This window comes from Cyprinodon variegatus, unplaced genomic scaffold (assembly GCF_000732505.1).
Source record: "Cyprinodon variegatus isolate N-32 unplaced genomic scaffold, C_variegatus-1.0 Scaffold835, whole genome shotgun sequence".
Classification (NCBI taxonomy): Eukaryota; Metazoa; Chordata; class Actinopteri; order Cyprinodontiformes; family Cyprinodontidae; genus Cyprinodon; species Cyprinodon variegatus.
This window is the reverse complement of record NW_015151288.1, coordinates 29,365-52,934: the sequence shown is the minus strand read 5'-3', so window position 1 is coordinate 52,934 and position 23,570 is coordinate 29,365. Positions and strand designations below refer to the sequence as shown.

At 38.5% G+C, this 23,570-nt stretch overlaps 1 protein-coding gene across 1 annotated transcript; it reads left to right on the top strand.

Moving 5' to 3' along the window:
* The first annotated feature begins 407 nt into the window (after nt 1–407).
* Nucleotides 408–23,536, top strand: LOC107099066 (F-box only protein 41-like). The gene is made up of 17 exons (XM_015397035.1): nt 408–551; nt 3,603–3,775; nt 6,556–7,089; nt 7,181–7,260; nt 8,591–8,663; nt 12,024–12,242; nt 12,336–12,400; nt 12,582–12,728; nt 15,131–15,291; nt 15,379–15,602; nt 18,482–18,597; nt 20,099–20,251; nt 20,321–20,416; nt 20,532–20,650; nt 20,820–20,978; nt 21,156–21,271; nt 22,247–23,536. The coding sequence occupies exons 1-17, from the start codon at nt 542–544 to the stop codon at nt 22,307–22,309; spliced, it is 2,508 nt and encodes an 835-aa protein (XP_015252521.1). The 5' UTR covers nt 408–541; the 3' UTR covers nt 22,310–23,536.
* Nucleotides 23,537–23,570: the final 34 nt, after the last annotated feature.

Here is a 23,570-nt window from a genome sequence, read left to right as displayed (position 1 = left end):
AGGTTTTTACTGAAAAATAATGTGTCTTAGAAATCGACAAAACAACAATAACATAAAATATAATGTATTAGAATAATTTCTAAATCCTGTCCGTACTATCACTCAATAATTTATTATTTTTTTGCAAAAATATTTCAAAAAATAATTATAATTTATGAACGGATTTTTATCAGTTGCTACAAACATAAAAATAAATAACAAAATAACAGCAATAATATATTATCAATAATTGTAAAAACATGAACAGTATTTAAATGAAAGCAGCAGTAACCTTTGACCTATATGTATATTTAAAAAAGGTGATTTATCAGCAGTGACACGTCACGCGGCTCCTACGTCAGCAGCAGCAGCAGCACGCGGAGGCTGCTGGCTGGAAACGGGGCGCGCGGGGCGGTGGTGCATCCGGTCCCGCTTCGATCCATCCTGCAGCTCTGAAAGCCGCCGCCGGTACCGGACGGTCCAGACAGGATCCGAACAGGAAACCATGGCAACGGTCTTCATGGAGACGGTGCTGAGGAGGGCGTGACGCAGCGGATGATCGATGATCAGAGGTATGAGGCTGCTGACAGCTGATCAGTTTATAACTTTAGCATCAATGAATGGGATCCAGTTACAGTCACTTTGATTCAATCAATCAATCAATCACTGATCAGTTCTATTCAACTGGAACAATCTACAATTATTTAAGCTTCATTTTGGTTAAATTCCTATAAATTACTAGAATAATTATTTCTAATGTAAAGAACTGTTATCATTCTCAGTCTATTTTATTTTAATGACATTTAACAGTAGTTTTAATTTGTAATTTGTCTGATTTTTTTTTTTCGTTTTATGTGACATAAACAGACAGTATAAAGATGAACACTAAGGGCCCAGTTGGACCCTTAGATGCAGTCAGTCAGGTTGGACATGCTTTGGGTGGTGATGGATGTGGATCTGATCTGATCCCTGCTTTAGAGACTGATAACATCTCCACACGTGGAATCAGGAGATTTCCTCACAGCCCGTCTCGCCTCAGATCTCTGGGAAATATCTCCACGTTGTGCAAATTCACAATTAAACCAGCCAAACCGTTGCAAATTAAACTCCATCAGGAGCTGAAATGGTTTAAGGATCTTCACTGTTGGATGCTCCTGCTACTGCCTGATTAAAAACACCGTCATGGTGGCCCCATTTAGACCCGATGCCTCCTTGTTAGTCTGCTTTCACACTCATCTCTGGTCTGTAGGGAGGAGTTAAGTCGATTTAAGTCGATTCTTAAATTAATTCCTAAAGATTGATTCTTTGCGGAAAATCGATTAAAAAAATGTATTTTTCACTGTTCTAACAGTCACCGTTAACGACCATTATTCTTTTAATGTGCCGTTGAATGTAATACTAGTATAAATATGTTGCAGCAAATTGAGAGCGGACCACATCGGATCGATAGAAAAAAAAAATCTGAAGTCCACTACTTTTTCATCAACTAGAGCAGAGGTCACGGATTTAAAATTGATTTAAAACATTTATAAAATTCTACATGTTGTCCGACGGCAGTGTCTAACTTCACTTGCGCTGCTTCTCCTAACTAGCCTAACAAATTAACAGAATTATCCAATGAGCTGCTGTCAGTCTGGGTCGCTGCTGCTGCTACTTTTAGAAACAGCAGGCAAACCTGTGGCAAGCCGGGTGATTGGAAAGAAGGAGAAGATGATGAGAAAAAGAGAGCAGAGAAAGTGGAGAGAAAGTGTGGACTGCTGGAAGAACTGTGGTGAACTGGTGAAAGAAAAGTGAAATGGTGCTCAAAGATGACCCTGAACATTTAGAGGATGTTTGGCTCAACCTGCTGCTGTGAAGCAGGATTCTCCACCATGAACAGAATCAACAATACATTTTTTATATTTTTTATTGAAAAAGTCATTGTATAACATGGATGCAAAAACACCTCTATTTCAGTGTTAAATTCTTTTTAAAGTAACAGATTATGATTAACCTCATAACATCCACCTCATTTAGTGAAATTCTCGCCTATTTTGCATCCCTAAATGAAAAAGCAAATACTTTAGGAACTGTAAGCCCTAATTACATGCTCAATACATTATTTGAACGCTAACACCCTATATAAAATAAGAAATTGGGTGAGTAGAACACAGACCAACCTGCATCAGTTCAAACATGACTCAAAGTTTGTTTTGTTTTTATTCTTGGAAATGATAGGTCTTTTTTGAACAGCAGTAATAAAGACATTCTTGAGAAAAAGCAGGTTTTATTGTATAATATGTGTTCTACATCATGTCAACCACAAATGAAGAAAATGTCAGACCTCTAGCTATAACAGTTCCAGAGCTGTGGGGCTTTGAACTCTTGGTGTCAGCTTTGAGCTGCGCGCAATGGCTCCATCTGCTGGTAAAAAAAATTCCGGTGGAATTTTATGCATTTTGAGTTATTACTCCCACTTAAGGTCCACCAGGTTGCCGGTGACCTGGTGGGTTTTAAGAGGTTAAAAATGTCACCGGACCTTTGCTAGTTGTTGATTTTCTTTATTCCGACCCCGCTGATTTTGAGTTCGTTACCCCTGATCTAGACGTTCACACAACCATCTAAAACGGCGTAGCCACTATATAGTGCCTTATATAGTGATTAGGGTGGACATTCAGACACCCAAAGATCCAAATGGGTCTGAACATGGATGCCAATTGGAATAGAGTTCATAAAAATCCATCTCTCTTTCAGAATGACAGTTTTTTCCAATCAGACTAAATCTGATTAGAATCCTGAGTCTGACATCTTTATACAAACACACATTTTTTATCTGATAGGCCTTCAACCCCAATATTTGTGTCCATGTGAATGTATGTAGTTCATGAAAGCAGTTTGGGATTTTTTTTTATCAGTTTAAAACTTAGCAGTGGTTTAAATGTACCAGCATTAGAGCTAAGACCTTCTCATTAGGTAGAATATGACATAGAATCTATTTCTCCCCCTTTTAAACATCATAAATGAAATGATTGCAGATAATCCAAACCATAAACAAACTGCTCTGAAACACATTATTTCAGTTCCAGCTATGCTCATCATTAGCAGGTTAGATAAATGATGCATCTGTACTGGACAAAACTGAATGATGTTAAAGTTCTGATGAAGGAAAACGTTAAAATGACCCAAAACAGACTGAATGGTCTGCAGAGCCTTTAAGGAGAGGAGGCGACTACAGAAAAATCAGAATAAAGCTTCATTTCCAAGCTGTTTTACAGCTGAAATAAACAAATATGGGAACATATCGTATTAAATTAGTCGTTTAGGATGATAACTATAGCAGATATTAAACAAACAGCAGCATTATGGAATCAGATGAAGTAGGATCCAGAGGTAGAAGTTGGGAGCAGAGCAGCGGCTCCACGCCCCAGACGGTCCTTTATTCCAGCTCATCCATGCGTGAGGAAATTCCTCTGCACGCGCTGACCCTCCAGTGAGCGATGAAGCCGACAGAAACCCCCTCACACCTCAGATGATCCAGCTCCACTATCCTCATCTTAATGAGATCAGCTCCACTCCGCTTCATCCTCAACTCTTTAGAATCAATAATGTAGAAGCTCAGACTCGCTGACCCACTTTCCCTCCAGCTTCCAGGGTTCCTGCTGCCGCTCCTCAGAGAATCATGTCTTCCTCCTCTTCCTCGGAGCTGCCCTACTTCTGTCCCCGCTGTGGCGACCAGTACCGCTTCTCATCCGTACCTGAGCTCCGGGCTCACCTGGTCAGCCGGCACACCTACGAGACCCTGCTGGTGCTGTCGCAGGTAAATCCGCTGCATGATGTAAGACTCAGTCATTTCAGTAAAGGTTGAGGTGGTAAATCTGTCCCAGCGAACAACAGAAAGACCAACATTAGAATCTGTTTTTTCTCCTTATAATCGGGCTGCTGTATAAAACCTTCCTGGATGGGAAGCGAAATGTTCTCAAACAGCTACAATAAATTAATATTGGGCTACAAAACTAGTCCAAATTAAAAAACGTAATATTATCTACACTAAAACAGGTGGAAGCTTCTGATTGGAGTTCTGTAAAGAAGCAGGAGAGAGTTTTTTGATTTGTGAAACTTGAGAAATGTAAGTTAACAACGTTAGGATTTCTTTTATTTTATCTTTTAATCAGATAGCCAAAGGCTCCTTAAAGAAGATCTTTTATGAAATGAAACCAGGTGAAACGGAAACGTTTAAACGTTTCCTTTGGAGGAGTTCTGATATGAATATTGACTGACAAAAACTTTTTTTTATTTTAAATGCAAAATGTTTACATATTTTTTATAATCTTGGTATAATTCCTGCTCTAAGTGGGTCGCTCTGTCAGCTAAAGGCACATTTTATTGGCCCTATACTCCAGTTAACGATTAATCAATTACTAAATCAGTTGATGATTATTTAAATAATTTGTGAATATGATTAATTGTTTCAGCCATAAATAAAATACATGAAATGGGCGACACAGAGTAACTACAGCCCAGATGTACAACTTCTAATATTAATATTTTAAATGCTCAGTGTCAGTTACTCTTATAGTTCCAGTGCTCATGTAAATACAATACATTTATTTGCCGTCCGTTGAATGTATTATTTTGCATGATCCAGAGAGAGCATATGTCAGGTCTAAGCACCTAAAACATCATACATACATACAGGGAAAGAAAGAAGGCACAGAGACAATTAATTTAGTTTTACTCGCGAGGAGAGTGGGAAGAGACTGCGGAGTTTACAAATCTCCCCCCCACTCTGCCGTTCTTCAGCTTTCTCCTCGCTATTTATTAAAGTCAGAGGGGGAGGTCCCTAGTTACACAAGCTGAGGTTGCGCTAAAGGAATAGGAAACAAGAAATATAATTCAATGTGCAGCCTCAGGCCCCATCCACACGAAGTCAAACCCTGGCCTAAACGCACAAATTTTTCACCAAACCAGCCTCTCATCCACACGAAGCCAGCGTTTCGGGGGTCTGTAAACGATCTTTTTTTTTATTAAGCCTTCAGAGTGGGAAGATTCTGAAACGCCGTTTTTGCGTTTCCATCTTTAAGCTCTAACCGCATTTTTTTTCTTACACACATGCATCATAGCGTCGCCTCTAAACACGCATGCGCGACACAGTATCACAACAACAATGGCGCCGTACTGTGTTGAATGGTTGCTGCTCATGCTACTCACCCTGCTGTCGGGCTTACAACAGAATCTTCTTCTTCTGGAATATCTCCAGGAAGAACAGAGCAATATCGACCACATAGTTTAGCACCTGAATTTGACTGAACCACGAAAATGGACCCGCAGGGCAACCATGTATAAATATTAGTGCGCATGCCTAACATTTCGTCGCCTATTTTTGCTTTGGCACCACAGCGCCACTTACAGGCCTGGCATACATTTTGCAGCGTTTTCATGCATTCGTGTGGACGATCACATTTATTTTACGTCTCCGTCTTTACGGCAAACGTTCTGGAAAATATTAGCGTTTCGTTTTCGTTTTGACTTCGTGTGGACGGGGCCTCAGTGAGCAGGTCAATTTGCTTTTAAATGTCTTGCGGTCAAATGGTCCGAGAACTTCCTGGTTTCGTTAAGCTTGAGCAATACTTCCTGAGAGTTGACCTATACTGCTTGTGCAACACCTCTCTGGAACAGTAATATGTCACACATTATACATCATAAGAACAAACATTAACTATCTTATACAAAATTATTCCAACAGCATATTACATTAAAAAAAATAATAGTGGGTTTTACCTCTGAACAATTCTATATCTTCAGAAGAAAACACAGGATAAATCCACATATAACAGGCATATTTGGACTATATTTGGTTAAATAGGCACTGGTAAGTTTAAATGCAAACCTTTTCAAAGTGGAAAAAGTCCTAATTCCACATTCATCAGAGCCAGTGATGCTTCAAACATTGATAAACAGCATCTAGTGCGTGTAGTGTTCATAAGATTTGTTTTAATGTAGCAAGAAATGCTGCTGTTCTCTTTAAACAAAATGAGCCCTGATGCTCACATTAAGCATAAAAAGAGCATGCATATTTTTGGAAAGGAACAATGACATTAGTGCAAATGAAACTGGAGAATAGTGTCCCCACCAAAGTTGAAATCAAACCTACGTGTTTAGATCAAAAGCTCAATTATTATTATTAAAATAAGCCTGGAGATCATCTATTAGGAAGTTAAATGAACTATTAAATAAATAAGTCATTTTTTGAGCTCATTTTAAAATCAGAAACAGTATTAAAGTGCTCCTCTCCCTCCTGCTGCGTCTCTAAACAGCAAGATGTGACGTGACAGAGCACTGAGATCCAGACTGGATCCGGCCCAATCAATAGAAAGTAAATTAGTGCAGCAGACCTCACCGTCAAACTGCTGGTAATTATATAAACGTGTTTAACAGGTTCGATCTGGAGAACCGGTTTCTTCTCCTCCCGCTTCTTTGTTTGGTCTTTGGTTTCTTTGTTTAACAGGTTTAACGGACATTTAATCATCTCTAAACCACATTTTAAACACTTCTTTAACCAGTTCAGCCTGGGTGACCTCATCTGCTCTCCTGTTTCAGGGTCGGGTCAGAAGTTCTAGACCCGCTGCTCTCCTCCCTCTTCCTGGACCGGATGTGTCCCACAGCGGGACGTCCTCTCTGAACATGGACACCCACAGCTTCCCTCCACCGCTGGCCTGCTTGGACCTCGCCTCATCTTCGGCCTCCATCCAGCTGCTCAGGGAGATGTTCAGCCCGCCGGACCGCGCTCTGCCGCCCCCTCCTGGCCAGGCAGAGGTCCCCTCCACCGCGCTGGCCCTACCTGGGTCTCTGGACCTGCTTCCTGGGAAGAACCTCGGCGATGTGGGGGTCCTGGGCCTGGACTTCAGCCTGTCGGTGGATATCGGGCTAGAGGAGCGGCTGGGACTGGGACTGGACCATAAAATCGCTCGCACCTTCGCAGAGGTGGAGGAGAGGGTGAACCGGCGCGTTGGACGACTGAAGGCGGAGCTACAGAAGAGGGAGGCGGAGCTTCAGCGAAAAAGGCGTGATAGGGAGCGGCTGAAGAGAGAGAAGAAGGAGGTGGAGGAGAGGGCGGCGTACCTGTCCAGACAGGTGGGACTAATTCTAAGCCTCTTATTAAACACATGATGTGATTTTATTTACAAAGATCCAATTGTTTCTGAAGCTTTTCTGTTTCCTTCAGGTGTCCGCTGCCGTGGAGATGATGGAGCGACTAAAGAGAAACCTTTCAGAAAAAGAGACGGAGCTGAGCGAGCGACAACAGTCAGTGCCTTTAAAGTCGTAGGGAAGCCATATTTAGATGTCAATTAATTCTGGCTTGAACATGTATATAAATCTACTCTGTATCAGACGATATGGTCATAAAATTTTTGATACTTTCTATTTAAAATCTGTGGGGGGCTTTTTGTTACCTTATGCGGACCAGTTAGTTTCATGTTAGCTTGTTCACCTAAATTCGGCCAATCATATATCAACGGTCATCTGTCAATCAAATTTTTTTCGGTCATAGCATCTTGATTCATATGTCGCAGCTAATGTAGTTCCGTCCCAGTGATCATGGGGATGGACGTCTGTGTCTTCAGCAGGCGTAGAGCTAACAGAACTGGCAGCGTTGTGAGGCAAGGGCTCAAACATGTACGGCTGGAAGCCTTCTACACCAAACCAAGCTTCTGCCGCCCTGGCGTCCTCTTCCACAACATCTTCATCCCGCTTTCCTCCTCTAAATAAAAAATGGATGATGGAGGAGACTCATCCACGACCTTCAACACTAAACTCTCCTCCTCTTGCATGTTTCCTCTGTCCATAGCGTTCCTTGACAGTGTCGTTTCTAAGTCACCAATTTAGTGCTACTTGGTCCCAATGGAATTTCCCATTGGGAACCTACTAGCACTAAGTTGCTAACTGGTTAGCGAGATGCTTCCGACGAACCGGCCACAACCAAACTTGCTTGCGAACCTCCCGCCACAACAATCCCACCCCCTTGATAAACAACCAATCACATTCACTTTATTCAGTGTAAAGTCGGGCACCACTCGGGAGAATTCAGAAATTAAACATTTGGAACAGACGCTTCACTACGACTTTAAGAGGTTTATTGGGGGAATGTGTTTTATTTTACCATCCAAGTGTCTCCAAGCTGCTGACGTCTCAATCTGCAGCTTTTCCAGACACCAGACCAAATGTAAACAACACAAGCTAAAAATAAGCAGCTTCAGGGTTGAAGTGTGTCTAAATGCAGTGTGTCTAAATGAAGCAGCCTGTATTTAATAAAAACACAGAGAGCAGCGCAGCTTTAAAGGTCAGTTAAATAGCACTTTGCTCTCAGCATCTGGACCAGAGATCAGTAAATACCACCAGGAAGTCAAAGCAGTGAGCAGAGAGACCTGGTTTCTAGATAGAGGACACGTCATGTTGGCTTTACCTCAGCGTGACACTCGGTCTGCTGTTCAGATAGATGCAGGATGACAGGGGGCCCAGCAGCCCTGAGGGTGGGGGGCTGCTTGTGAGGTCAGAGCAGTGACTCCAGTTACCTCTGTGTGTTAAATGAACACATCAGGGCGTCTGTTTCACTAATCTCTTACTGTTTTTACAGGGAGATGGTCGACATCGAGCTTTTCCTGCGGCAAACGGCAGAGAAGGAAGCAGAGGCCAAATCCAGGCTGCAGGTGACGGCCATGTTCAGATTAGATTAGAGTAGATTACATTGGATTAGATCAGATCAACTCCTGGATACTGATTAGATTAGGGCTCTGAGCTCCTCCTCAGCTTCATTCACAGCAGGATTGATGTGACGTTCAGACATCACTGATAGGAGAACAACAGAACAGGTTGTTAATATGGAAGGTTAGGAGTGCCACATTTCAATAAATAAATAACATTTAACAATTGTGTTAATTTATTAAAAATAGAAGCAATTTATTTAATAAATACATAATTGATTATATCGGCTTAATATTAATAATAACAAACTTAATATTATATAATATTAAGTTTGCTAACTGAATATTAACTTGAACCCTAATATTTAAATAATATGCTAATAAGCTTGCTGAAAAAGTTAAAGTAGACTATCAAAACAATTACGATTTTCTGAGTTACCTTTTATATTTCAATGTTTTCTCTTTTCATTTTAGGGTTTTAATTTTAAATTTCTAATGCTTTGTAAGGATAATTGATGTTTAGGTAAATAGAATAATGTTTGTCAATCATCAACAATTTAGTATTATTTATTTAAAAACCATTAAAAAAAAGTCTTACTAAGTGAAAAAGTTCTGTTCTAATGAATATTTACATTCTCATACTTTGAAAAGAAAATAAATACATTAAAATAATTTCTCTGTATATTTTTTAAGTTATTTTCTTTATCAGCAGTTTGGGAAAATTAATATTAATGAATGTTAGCCAGTCCATCGCAAGGCAATATTAGCTATTATCAAGTTGTTTAAGATTACTCTTATTTTTCAAAAGATAACTTTATGTTTACCGCTTTCCTGTTTGTAAATTTTTTAAAATCTTGAATTCAATACATAAACTACATGGAACAGACATCATATCCTGGTATTAAAGACTGAGTTTTTTTGTTTTTTAACCAAAAGGCTGTTTCTACAGTTAAAGTAAAAAAATTTTGAAAGCAGAAAAAGATTATGTTTATGTTTTTATTATAACCTTCTACAGAATTTATAGGTCTTATTAAATAAACTACAATAGAAAATAAAGACTATGAGTTAATGTTGAATAAGTGCAGTCAGCATTTGTCTGAAAATATGGTTACAATTTAAAGTACATGCTCTTCAAATTCTGCTTCATTTTAGAATTTTTTAATCTACCTTAAAAATTATAGGAGCTTTAAAAAAAAAAAAAAGAAAGAAAAAAAATAAATGCTGCCCTGGTGAAGCAATTTCACCCAAATAAATTTTTTTTACATAAATTTCCTGTTTTAGCTTTTCAACTGATGTTGAAAAGCTAAAATTCTTCAAAATTAAAACCTGATAATTTTCCACAATTAATCGCATCAATTTATTCAACTCAAACATAGATTTAAAAAAAATCTTAAATTTTTTTGTATTAACTTCAAAACATTTTCCCATCAGAGAATATCCATAGTTTCATTCCTGTAAAAATTTGAAATTAATCTATAAATGTGTAACTTTTTAGGCAGACATTTACTAAGGAAATATTTTTCCCTTAATTCAAAATGGCCCAAATACTGTGATAAGGACCAACTAATTAATTTCAATTGAGTTTATTTAGATAGCGCCAATTCACAACACGTCATCTCAAGGCACTCAAACTAAGCGTGCTTGTAGTGACAGTGGAGAGGAAAAACTCCCTTTAAACAGGAAGAAACCTCCAGCAGAACCAGGCTCAGTGTCAGCGGCCATTTTCTTTATTGTAGGTTTTCATCGAGACGTTGTTGGATCGAGCCGACCGAGCAGAGAGGCAGTTACTGCTGCTCAGCCACAACCACTTCACAAACAATGACANAGGTTAGGAGTGCCACATTTCAATAAATAAATAACATTTAACAATTGTGTTAATTTATTAAAAATAGAAGCAATTTATTTAATAAATACATAATTGATTATATCGGCTTAATATTAATAATAACAAACTTAATATTATATAATATTAAGTTTGCTAACTGAATATTAACTTGAACCCTAATATTTAAATAATATGCTAATAAGCTTGCTGAAAAAGTTAAAGTAGACTATCAAAACAATTACGATTTTCTGAGTTACCTTTTATATTTCAATGTTTTCTCTTTTCATTTTAGGGTTTTAATTTTAAATTTCTAATGCTTTGTAAGGATAATTGATGTTTAGGTAAATAGAATAATGTTTGTCAATCATCAACAATTTAGTATTATTTATTTAAAAACCATTAAAAAAAAGTCTTACTAAGTGAAAAAGTTCTGTTCTAATGAATATTTACATTCTCATACTTTGAAAAGAAAATAAATACATTAAAATAATTTCTCTGTATATTTTTTAAGTTATTTTCTTTATCAGCAGTTTGGGAAAATTAATATTAATGAATGTTAGCCAGTCCATCGCAAGGCAATATTAGCTATTATCAAGTTGTTTAAGATTACTCTTATTTTTCAAAAGATAACTTTATGTTTACCGCTTTCCTGTTTGTAAATTTTTTAAAATCTTGAATTCAATACATAAACTACATGGAACAGACATCATATCCTGGTATTAAAGACTGAGTTTTTTTGTTTTTTAACCAAAAGGCTGTTTCTACAGTTAAAGTAAAAAAATTTTGAAAGCAGAAAAAGATTATGTTTATGTTTTTATTATAACCTTCTACAGAATTTATAGGTCTTATTAAATAAACTAAAATAGAAAATAAAGACTATGAGTTAATGTTGAATAAGTGCAGTCGGCATTTGTCTGAAAATATGGTTACAATTTAAAAGTACATGCTTCTGCTTCATCTAAATCTAGCTTAAAAATTATAGTAGCTTAAAAAAGAAAGAAAGAAAGAAAAAATAAATGCTGCCATGAAAGAAATAATTTTTTTTTTTTTACATAAATTTCCTATTTTCAAAAGACACATTTTGGATATTAACTGATGTTGAAAAGCTAAAATTCTTCAAAATTAAAACCTGATGAATTTTCCACGATTAATTGCATCAATTTATTCAATTCCAACCTAGAAAAAATAAAATCTTAAATTTTTTTGTATTAACTTCAAAACATTTTTGCATCAGAGAATATCCATAGTTTTATTCCTGTAAAAATTTGAAATTAATCTATAAATGTGTAACTTTTTAGGCAGACATTTACTAAGGAAATATTTTTCCCTTAATTGAAAATGGCCCAAATACTGTGGTAAAGACCAACTAATTCATTTCAATTGATTTTATTTAGATAGCGCCAATTCACAACACAGGTCATCTCAAGGCACTCACACTAAGCGTGCTTGTAGCGACAGTGGAGAGGAACAACTCCCTTTTAACAGGAAGAAACCTCCAGCAGAACCAGGCTCAGTGTCAGCGGCCATTTTCTTTATTGTAGGTTTTCATCGAGACGTTGTTGGATCGAGCCGACCGAGCAGAGAGGCAGTTACTGCTGCTCAGCCACAACCACTTCACAAACAATGACAGGTTTGAATACGCCGAGCCGTATTCACCCTCTGAGGTGTACTCACCTGTACCTGGACGAGCTGGGCGGAGCCTGGACGGCAGCGCCGATGACATCATCCCCAACAAGATGCAGGACAGCATTGGAAACAGGGTAAGGAACCAACCAGCATCTGGTCATATAAGGATTGAACAAAAAGAGAAAATCTATTTTATACCTTTGTTTGCCATCTGTTTATTTATTTAGAGAAGCTACAGTGTCTCAAGTTCCTACAGACTGGGAGAGCAAACACACGGACACCATCACTACAGGTTCATTAAATTGTCCTTTGGTCACAAAGACTGTTTGTTTCCTAAATTTCTTTGAAACATAAAGTTCCTACAGACTTTGAAAGCATCAGCTAGCTGGAAGGAATATTTAAAGCAAGGCGTTACAGACGCAGTTATTGCTTCAGCTTTTGAGGTTTTTCATCACTCCTCTTGTCTGTTTCAGTGGTCTGAATGAGGAAATGAGGACCTTATCTCTGGGCTCGGGGGGCTGGGACTGTGAGGGGGGACTGCTCCACTTCCAGCCATCTCATTACGCCGCACACTGGACTCCACGGGAAAGAGAGGGATTTAGACGGAGGGAGAGAGTCTGGTATGTGGATTAAAAGGGAAGGGAAATAAAAAGTAAAAGAAAGAAAAATCTTATCAACAAACGACCATTACAAGTCAAATTTAAGTAAAGTAAATGTATTCGTATAGCACTTTTCAAAGATAAAAATCACAAAGTAGTCCGGAGTAAAAATGTAACAATAGAACAATGTAGGATGCAATATATAACAACATAAAAAAAATGGAAAGATATAAACAAACCTATAAAAACCATACGAATAATTAAAATCCTGCTTGAATAGCAGCATCTTCAGTTGCTTTTTAATAAACACTATCCTAATGGATTTAAACTCCTTAAAATCTTTTAAAAGTTGTTATTTAAAAGAAACTAGACAAAATGGTAAATTTCAGACTGATAATTCAACACTGCAGGGAATTTCATAAATCAGACCTTTATTTATTAAAAACCTTTATTGTGGAAGATGTTGATGGAATCCAGTCTTTTAACAGTTTATCCAGAAACCAGTGATTGATATAAAAAGTTAGAGGTCTGTTTTAGGGAGGAGACGATTAATTAGATTAATCCATTATAGTAAAAATCGTCAACTAATTTAGTAATCAATTCATCGTTAACTGGAGTAGAGAGACTTAAAAGAAGAATTTTTAATATTCTTTTTTTGTCCCTGCATTTTTTTTATTTTATTAATTTTTTATTTTTCCTACTTGCTTTGATTTTGTTTTATCTTCTTGTATTTTAATCATGTAAAGCACTTTGCATTGTGTTTGTACTGAATTGTGCTATACAAATAAATTCGCCTTGCCTTGCCTTGCCTTAAAACTTGACTTTAGCTGACACAGTGACCCACATAGAGCAGTAATTATACCAAAATTGTATAAAAAATATAGAAACATTTTGCATTTAAGTTTTCGTCTGTCAATATGCTCCATTCTCCAACTCTTCAGGTGGAAAAGTTTTAGTTTCACTTGGTTTAAAGTCTTCTATCCAATTATTAATCAAAAAAATAATTGACAGATTAATTGATTTGCAAAATGATTGTTAGTTTCTGCCCTCGTATGTTTGAAACCAAAAAATGTATTCATTGGTTTAACTTTATGGCTGTTTCTACGCCAGCATGCAGGACAAAATCAGCAGAAGGCGACTGCTTCTTCAGGGACTCATAATGTAACAATAAAAACAAAATAAAACATACATTCATATTTTAGGTATGTTAAAGATAAGGAGATCTTTAAAAAGAATTCCATTTGATGCAACAGGTCTTTATTTTTCACTTTTAACCTGTGATTATTCACACAATGAACCTCTAGAAACATTTAAACCCTGTTAATAGCCAGATTTCTTTCATTTTTTCTTTTTTTTTTAGAATGTTCAATGACAATTGTCGTGAGGAAAAGTATTCAACTATTTTCTCCAGTTAAATAAACAGAGTTCGATGGATTTTGCTCAGTTGTTATTTTATTTAATCTTTGCAAAGAGAGAACAGTTCATCATATGGCCGTTATTGTTTGGTAATCAGCCCTGTTCTGGTCTAGACAGAGTTTGTCTCCCTTACTTATAATGATGAAAAAGCTGTGAAGGTTGTGTCAGAGTCAAAACAAATTACACACACTTTGGTTAAACGATAACAAACATTGAGAAAGAATTTGGCTTGTTATGAGAATAAGTATGTCTTCTATTGATGCCAATGTGTGCCCTTGCAGGCGGAAGAGACTGAATGAAAATTTTTTTTCAGTGAGTAAATAGCATAAATAGAAATACGAAATAAGAGAAATCTAACTTTTCTGACAACAACAATTCTAATTTAATGAAAATTATGAAAATATTTAATGATTCAGGGCTTTAAAGGGTTTAGTTCATTACGCGCCTTCACAGATTTAGCCAAACTTTCAAAGAGAAGAGCTTTGCAAAGAAACAACCAAAAGATCAGACCCATGGTGGAAATGTGATGGTTTTTTGTTGTGGGATTTCTTTTTTTTTCTGCTGGAACTGGGAATAAAGCTTTAAAAACCCAGCGGTTCTCACTGAAATCCTTGAGATTTCTACTGAAGAAAGCTGAATCAGGACTTTTAGTTCAGCCCAGAAGCAGTCAGAAAATAATTAGGCATAGAGGTAAGAGGTAGAGGAAAGGTCTTCTTAGAGTTTGTCGTATTTCTAACATTTATAGAAAGCTCTTATATTGATCAGTTATCACTTAATGCAAACATGGAATAAACTCATGGTTCAAGGCAAAGGGTTGGGTAAGGGATGTGAAATCTACCTCTGCCAGGCTGTTGTAGCTTTTTACTTTTTTATCTTTATCTTGTTTTTATCCAATAATTCCTTGTTATTAAGGTTTTAAATCTCAGGATTTCTTCTGGTTTAATAAGGCTATAATATTAAATGGAATTACATGATAAATGCCTGAAAAAAGCTTGATGATTCATCAGGGTTGGAGATGAAGGATGGGGGAGAACCTGGAGCAGAAGAAACATTCGACACCACAGCACTGAGGAAGAGGATGAGGAAGAGGAAGAGGAGGAGGAAGGCCTGTGGAGCAGTCCTGAGATGACGCACCACATATTTGCCAGAAAGCACACACCTGGAACAGGTAAGCACCTCCTCCTCTCATTGATTGTTAGAGTTTTAACACCTTTTATTTACGCTCCTTCCTCTTCCTGTTCCCCCGACCCAGTAGACACGCCCTACTCCATTGGCTCCACCCCCTCCCGCCATCATGCCAAGAGGCAGACAGAGGCGGACACCCTAAAGATGAGGGCGGGGCTGTTCTGCGTCTTCCCATATTTGGACGTGCGCTCGTTGCTGCGCGTTGCCGAGGTGTGCCGTGATTGGCGGTTTGTTGCCAGGCACCCGGCGGTTTGGACACACCTTCGACTGGAAAACGCTCGAGTGTCGACTGAGGTACATCATCGACCTTTTAAAGCCATCTCTGATTATTATCGTTAACCTAAGACCTCCTCAATCTTATTTCTAATATAAAGCTCACCAGAGCTGCAGAATATTACCATCTGTTTGCTAGTTACTCAGATACCATCAGAGGTGGTTAGTAAGCAGTATTTACTCACATTTACTTGAGTAACGCTTAGAACAGTAATTAACTCTTAAAGGTATCTATACTTTACTATACTTTCTACCTTATGTAATACTCTTCTGGAAGTATGGCTACTCTCATATGAGTAACACTTACATCATATATTAGTCTTAAAAGGAGACGGACTCCAAGGCGAGACATATAGAGTCAGTGAAAACAGTTTAGGACCAATCGGTTAACTAATGACGTGACATAAAAATTTACTTTAAAAAAAAAAGGAGTAGCTCTTACAGCAGCCAGTTGATGAAATGTAAAACATAAACAGCTCTTTTGGGAGATAATAGAGGACATCATTAGAACATGGCTCCATTCCATCAGCAGCCTTGACTGTTATGGTTTTAGAGAAGCGCTGTTGCATTAGGGGCCACCGCTGCACTGTGATTGGTCTGGTCTGTGCTATGCTACGTTCAGACCGCACGGGCTACAGGCAGCAGAAGCAGCTAGCTTACATGCAAAGTCAATGGTTGACGTGCATCAAGACGCAGCAAAAGGTCCTCCAGTGCGTTTTGAGCAGCGCCTAATGTTGGTTGGCCCAATGGAGATGGAAAAATTGAACTTTTGCTGCTCAACGCGCCACATCAACCAATCAGAGGAGCTGATCTGGGAGCTGGCAGGGAGACGGACACAGCACTACTGATGCAGAGCGCTATGATCACTCTTCTGAAACAGTTTGTTAACGCCTAAATTAACTTAAAATGTAGAAACCTGCGGGCAAAATATGTTCGATTTAATTATTCTGGTGCCTGCAGTTTGGAGTACGTGCATGAAAAATGCTTTCCAGCCGCTGCGAACAGTAGTGGAAACCCCCAAGAGGCGACTGGGCCAAAAGCTGCTGTTGCATGGGATTCCCAGTGACAACAAAATAATATTTGAAGGAAGGATGGTAATCGTGATGAACTGATGAAGTTTTCAGGTGGACTTTCTTACTTAGAAACATATTATAACTAATTTTTACCCACTTAAAATAGTAAATATAGCAAAGCGTTTCTCTGCCATTGAACTCAGGAGCAGCAGAAGCATCAGACGCACCTGGACCAGAGATGGGAAATGTGGAGTCAACAAGTCATCTCCATGTCATGTATTTAATCTACCCAGCCAATTAACCAGGTGAGTCCAATCTGCACAGGTTAATTCACGGTGAAGATTGGACTCACCTGCTTCAGTGGCTGGGTAGAAGAAATACATGACATGGAGATGACTTGTTGACTCCACATTGCCCATCTCTGACCTGGACACACTTCGACTCAATGTGGACAAGCATAAAAAATGAAGCAGCAGAAGCTTTTTTGCTGCTTCCAATGCTTGCAGTCTGAAATGTAGCCTTGTTCATTAAAATAAGCAAATCGACTCTTTTGATTTCATCAGCCATTATTACAGGCAAAGAAAGGATAGGGTAGCTCCGCCCAACATGCATCAGACCCAATTTTCCACCACGCAGCCAGAGCAGCAAAGATGCTTCAGCCGTGCGTCAGAACTAAACTTGTACAGCATCAAAAATGAAGCAGACCGCACATTTTTTGCTGCTTCTGCGGATTGCGGTCTGAAAGTAGCATTAGACTGGAGAGCATTAAGCTTTACCAGACTCACTATCGCCCCCTGCAGGTCAGCCTGACTGCTCAGCTGATGTTACTCTACCCACCATCAGTGACTTTGATAGTTTGATATCAAGTTATATAGAAACCTGTAGATTTCCAAAATGTCTTTACACTTTTCCTAATATATATTCATTACCTGCTGTGAACAATCATTTCTAGAAATTAATGTTGAGAATATGATCAGATTCTCTCTCTCTGAATTTTTCTGTTGTAATAATATTATTTATTTGCATTGTAATGTTTTTATTTATAATTTGAAATACCAGAATTTGCATCTGATTTTTTTATTTTAAACTATAAATCTTTAGTTTTTAACAAACAATTACTAAGTACTTGAGAAACCATTTTACCCATTACTTTTTATTCTTACTGCTTTCATCTTTTACTTGAGTAAAAAAAGTGCTAAGTAAACTTTTATATTTATTTAGGCCCTTCATTTCAGTAATAAATTTGGTCCCAATTTTGTTCAACGATGAATAAAATATTTTAGAAGCTTATAAGCTGCTTAGGTACTAAAGTCAATAAAGATGTATAACTATGTTGTTTTAATGCTTAAACAGCAGAGCTGTGCCATAAATCTATCAAAAGGGTTTTTAATCCTGCAGATTACTGATCCTGTTTCTATGTTACAGCGATTAGAAGAAAGCTGTTGATAGAAACCTTGACTGTTGCTGAAACAGCAAACATAGAAAAAGGTGCTGAGTTCCAGTGAGGCGGACGTTTGGAGAACTGGTCAATACCTGAAAATATACCAGCATGAAATGAAGAGTGTTTGAAATATGAGTTAATTTACACCAGTTTAGAAACATGAAATATTGTAGAGAGAGCTGCAGAAATGGGTCAGTGTTAACTTTGGTTACAAACTTTTTAAATAAGAATAAAGACATTTATATTTGAGTTATTTATTGGCAGACAGAATGATCTGCTTTTAGCTCTGCCGCCTTCAACAGGATGTTTCTAGAATTTAGCTGGAGACTGAATTTTAGGACTATAAGGAGTCTGCAGCATAAAGGAAGAGCATTTCCTTGTAATGTCCAGTAACATTTGTTTGCATCCATATCTGAATTAACAGTCCATTTTTAATGTTTGTGTAGTTCCTGCAGACTCTGTCTCAGTGGTGCACTCAGACCCAGTCTGTCGTCCTCCACAACCTGAAGCCTCGGAGCCGGCGGGCCGACGAGACGCGGGAGGATTACCACAGAAACACACGGTATCTCTCTCACACACGCACCCAACGTACATGACCCTTAGCTTCTACTGGACTTATACGGGCAGGTCCTGTGAAAATGAACTTAAATATACAGGAGGATTTCTGTCCCTTTAAGAACATGATAAGAACATCAGCGGAGGGTCCTCACAAGGCTAGTAACGCCAGCACACACAGCCAGGCAGCTCAGAGGGATTAAAAATCTGAAAAGCTCAGAGAAAATGTTGAGATATTATCTTATATTAAGCAGAAAAATATGCACGTTGCCATGGAAACAGCATACGCTGCAAAAACATTCTGAAAATGAGTAAAAATCACAAAATAAATGTATTTACTCTTAATTTGAGTTAAAAAAAATCAGAGGATCTGCCAATGAAAAGATAATTTTTTACTCTTTTAAAATAAGATAACTTGATATTATGCATTTGAAAGAACAGACTTCAAAATTGCTTTATTATTTTAAATGTAAATTGTTTTATTCCTGTCATGATTTAATTAAAGGTCTGACCCAAAATGCAGAAGACCAAACAGAGAGACCAGGGAAAAGTTTAACAGGTTTATTAAGAATATGGCGATGAATCCAGTGCTGATCAGAACACTGTCAAACCACAACTGGAAGGTGAGGGGAACACACTGCAGTTAGTTCAGGCTCAGTGGGAAATTAGATTCTTAGGCTTGAATTGGAGGAATCGGTTGCAGACTCACTTCTCCAGAAAAAAAGGTGTCCTTTATAGAATTTAGTCTGTGTGGAACGTTCCAGTGATTGTCACGTTTGGTGTTACTCAGACTGCGGTTGATCCTACGTGAACGGAGAAGCTGACTGCCACTCAGATTTCCTGCGGTACTTGAACGGGCTGTGGTGCAGATGAAACCTTTGCTCAGTGTGAAGCTCAAACGACCTCTTGGGGAAAGTGGATCCAAACCTCCTGTTTGGAACCGCAGCTCAGTTAGAAGCTCAGTTGATCCTTCCAGAGAGAGAAGGTCCAAAAAAATCCAGTTTGCAGGATGACTTCCTGCCGAGAGGCAAAGAGAAAGACAAAGTTAAAGCTCTGGTTGACAAAAACTCAGTTTAACTCAACAAAACTCAGCTTGGCTAGAGAACCCAAAACTGGCAAAACAAAAACTCAGGTTAGACTCTGCTAAACTAAGCATGGCTAGAGTACCCCAAACTGGCAAACACTCTGGCGTCGAGTTAGTGGCAGTCAGCAGCTTAAGAACACTCCACAGGTAATGAGGCAATGAGCTGCAGGTGTGCAGGGAGACCCAATGAGGACGGGGCACCACCTGGTGGAGGAGGAAAGGAAACACAAAAACAGACCACACAAACTGGAATTCCTGACACTTCCATTGGCTCAATTGAAGAAAAAATGCACTTATTTGAAGACAAATTGCCTTTTTTTGCAGTGTGTAGTTCTAATAGGAGTCCAGCTGTAATCTGAAGGTTTGACTGAAGGAACCGCATGTGTGAGGATCAGGAGTGATGAGGTCAGGTGGTCTCTTTCAGAAGCAGCGTGGAGCCCGGCGTGGAGGCGCTGCTGCGCTCAGCGGGGGGCAGCCTGCTTCACCTCTCCATCTCCCAGTGTCCTCACATGCTCAGCGACAGGACGCTGTGGATGGCCAGCTGCTACTGCAGGCACCTGCAATCGCTCACATACAGGTGAGGCTCTGCCACTGTCCACCTGCCTGCTGCTCAGTCCCAGCGTTTAACTGCTTCCTCTGCCGGCAGGAGTTCCTCAGATCCGGTTGGTCAGGAGGTCCTGTGGGCTCTGGGGGCTGGATGCAGGAGCATCAGCAGACTCCATGTTGCTCCGGCGCACCCCAGGTGGCTTTCTGTTTGATTCCTTTAAAATAAAATGATTTATTTACAGTGATGATTGCTGCCTTGTTAAATCGACGTGTTTAAATGAAATCCTCTGACCGTTATCTTTCGGTTTTAGCCAACAGCCGACTCGTTTCGGAAACCGCTGCCTGCAAACGATCGGCAGATGTTGGCCACATCTGCGTTCCCTCAGTGTGGGCGGGGCTGGCTGCAGCACTCAGGGATTGGTTACTGTTGGTAAGTCAGAGGCCATTTTTCCAGCTCTTCCATAGATCATGTAAATATTAACGGTTTATTAAATGTATCATGTGTGATAATAAAACTGAATATTAATGTCAAATATAGAAACAGAATATTTGGAGCAGGATTAAAAATATTCTTGTGTGTTCCTGGTATTGCTGTGAAGTGGGCAGCTGCCCTCGCCTGCAGGTGCTGGAGCTGGAGCGCATTACTGACCTGAGCCTGCAGGTGGCGACAGAGCTCTGTAAGGCTGGACTGAAGAATCTACAGATGCTGATTCTGACCCACACACCGGTCAGCGGCCAGGCCATCCTCCACTTCCACAGTAGGATTCCTTTTCTGCCATTTCCTGCTTTCAGCATTATTTATCGCATCACAGAGGTTCACCTTTCGTCCTCCTTACATTATGTTCTCTTGACCTTCTTTCCTCCTGACCTCCCGTCCTCTTGACCTTCTGTCCTCCTGACCTTCTGTCCTCCTGACCTTCTGTCCTCCTCCACAGGTGTTTGCAGTAACATCAGGTCCATCGTGGTGGACATCTCAGTGTCAGATTACTTTGAGGAGCCGGATACTCAGGAAGCGAAACACCTGTTTGGAGAAATTCTCAGCACTCTGAAGGTGAGCTTTTCTCCAAAGAAAACAATATTTAGTCTCCAGAGAAAAAGGAACAATTAAATACATTTTCTATTAGTTAATTAAAATATGTTTTGGATTATAAATTAAATAATTGTTATTTTGAAAATTTATTTATCAAGCACATATTGTGAATATTAAATGTGCCATATAAAATATGAAATTAAATATTTGAATGTCCCCATAAATTAATCATAGTTTAAATCGGAGGTCTTCAACAGGGGGTCCGCAACCTCCTAGGGAGTCCACAGAGGTACTGCATGGGGGTCGCAAAAGTTTTGGTTGATTAGACTTTTTTTATTTTTTATTTAATTTTTTCCACTATTCGAAATGTCTAAATCCACATTAACATGAATTCAACACACAGTAGTAAACAGATAAATGGAGGCAGAAGATGTCATTCAGCGACACACAGGAGCTTTTTCTAGCTGGACACCGTTTCATTCACAACACCTGTCCCATCAACCAGGAATAAGAAATACTTTAATAATCCCAGGGAGGGATTACTTTAGTTACATTACTCCATCTGTAATAGAGTGACTATAGGACCAGTTTGATATAACACTATTTAATACAATATATATAATTAGGGGTCCTCGCTCCATCTCGCCATCAGTTTGGGCTCCATGGCCTGGAAAACGTTGAAGACCCCTGATTTAAATGATTAGATGTTATATAAAAAAAACATTTATCTAATCGAACAGAACAGATATAGCATGAAATAATAAAATGTGCAATAATTACTGCTCCATAAATAAGTTAGCATACATAATGAAATATATACATTTTATCATTAAATGCTATTTAATAGAATACATTAATATTGCAATATGATAATTAGAGTCAAACAGCTACGTGTATTTTAGGGTGTTTTTGGCGTCACAGGCTGAAAAGTTCAGGAACCCCAAACTATCAGTGATGGATTGAACATGTCTAGTCTCTAATTTCATGTTCCCTCAGGTCCTTCAGACTCGGGCCGGCCTTTGTGACGTCCTCCAGGTCAAAGCAGAAGGATTCTCCTGACCTCAACAGCCACACATCCAGGATCCGACTCTCCTTACCTCCAAGTTTACGACTAAAGATGCAGAAAAGGGCACAAATATCTCATTTACAACCATCTTACATGTAAACCTTTATTCTTACCGTATTTGATACAAAAAGTACATCTCTATTTTTTCCCGTTTATAGTTTAAACTAAAGAAACATTAGCAGGTTGTTAGATCAGTGAGGCTCAGCAGGACCTTCCCGTCTCCATTTAACGCAGCAGAAACAGTGAATTCATGGCAGCTCATTTGCGTTTACTTACTGAACTTTATGGAAGAAGTAGTTATTTCCGAAATACAACAACCTGTATTATAAATGTATAGAAAACAATGGGATGTAAATAGAAAGAGGTAACGAGCTGAGATCCACCACAGTTTGTTTCAAAATCAAAATTTAAGGCCAGAATACAAAAAAATAACTTTATTGCTTCTTGATTTTTGCTTTTTTTTAATGAAAAACATAAAACATTGAACATTAGAAACTACAGTTTTGGTGAACGCACATCACTGCCTCTGATATCATTGCTGAACACAGGGTTTTATAAATGATGTATTACATACCATAAACGTCCTGTTTACAACTTCTGATTAAAACTATAAATTTTGCTCTACAGATGCAGCAGCGATAAATGGACTGTTTATAAATCCTAAAGAAAGTTTCCACTTTCCACATTGAAGAGATGCATGATGGGAAAATCCCCCTGAGGAACGTAGTGTCGTAGTTTAGCGATTAAACCAATGCTTGGTCACTTGTTTAAAATATCCCCTTTTCTTCCTAAATTAAATCCTTCTAGCACTTAAAACTAAATTAGTTTAACTTTCCAACTTAACAGCACTTAATATTTATGCACCCGTTTATGTTTTTACTCTATTTTTATAAAATAAGCACAAACTTCTCCTTTAACAATCCTTATATACTTTTACCTTAAAGTCACGTTCTGCCTAAAAGCCATAATCCTGTTAGAGAAAAACCTTTAGTTTTATTCTTTAGATTTAGATAAAAAAAAAAATTAATATTACCTCAGTTAAGAAGCACAGAAACACACAAAAAGCACAAATACCTTTTGCACAAGAAGGTGAGGAGTGTGGAATTATGCACTAAAACAAAGGATGCATGAATCAATCAGCGCGGCGGGGGTGTCGATGGAAAATACTTTGACTATTTTAAATATGATTATATGTAAGAGTTTACCTTCAATAAATTCCTTTCTCATCACTTTGGTGTCATCTTTTCCTGTTCC

Excerpts from the sequence above, each read along its gene's own strand:
- LOC107099066 (XM_015397035.1), top strand. Across the intron at positions 3,776-6,555 it reads CCCTGCTGGTGCTGTCGCAG|GGTCGGGTCAGAAGTTCTAG; the intron begins GTAAATCCGCTG and ends CTCCTGTTTCAG. Across the intron at positions 7,090-7,180 it reads CGGCGTACCTGTCCAGACAG|GTGTCCGCTGCCGTGGAGAT; the intron begins GTGGGACTAATT and ends TGTTTCCTTCAG.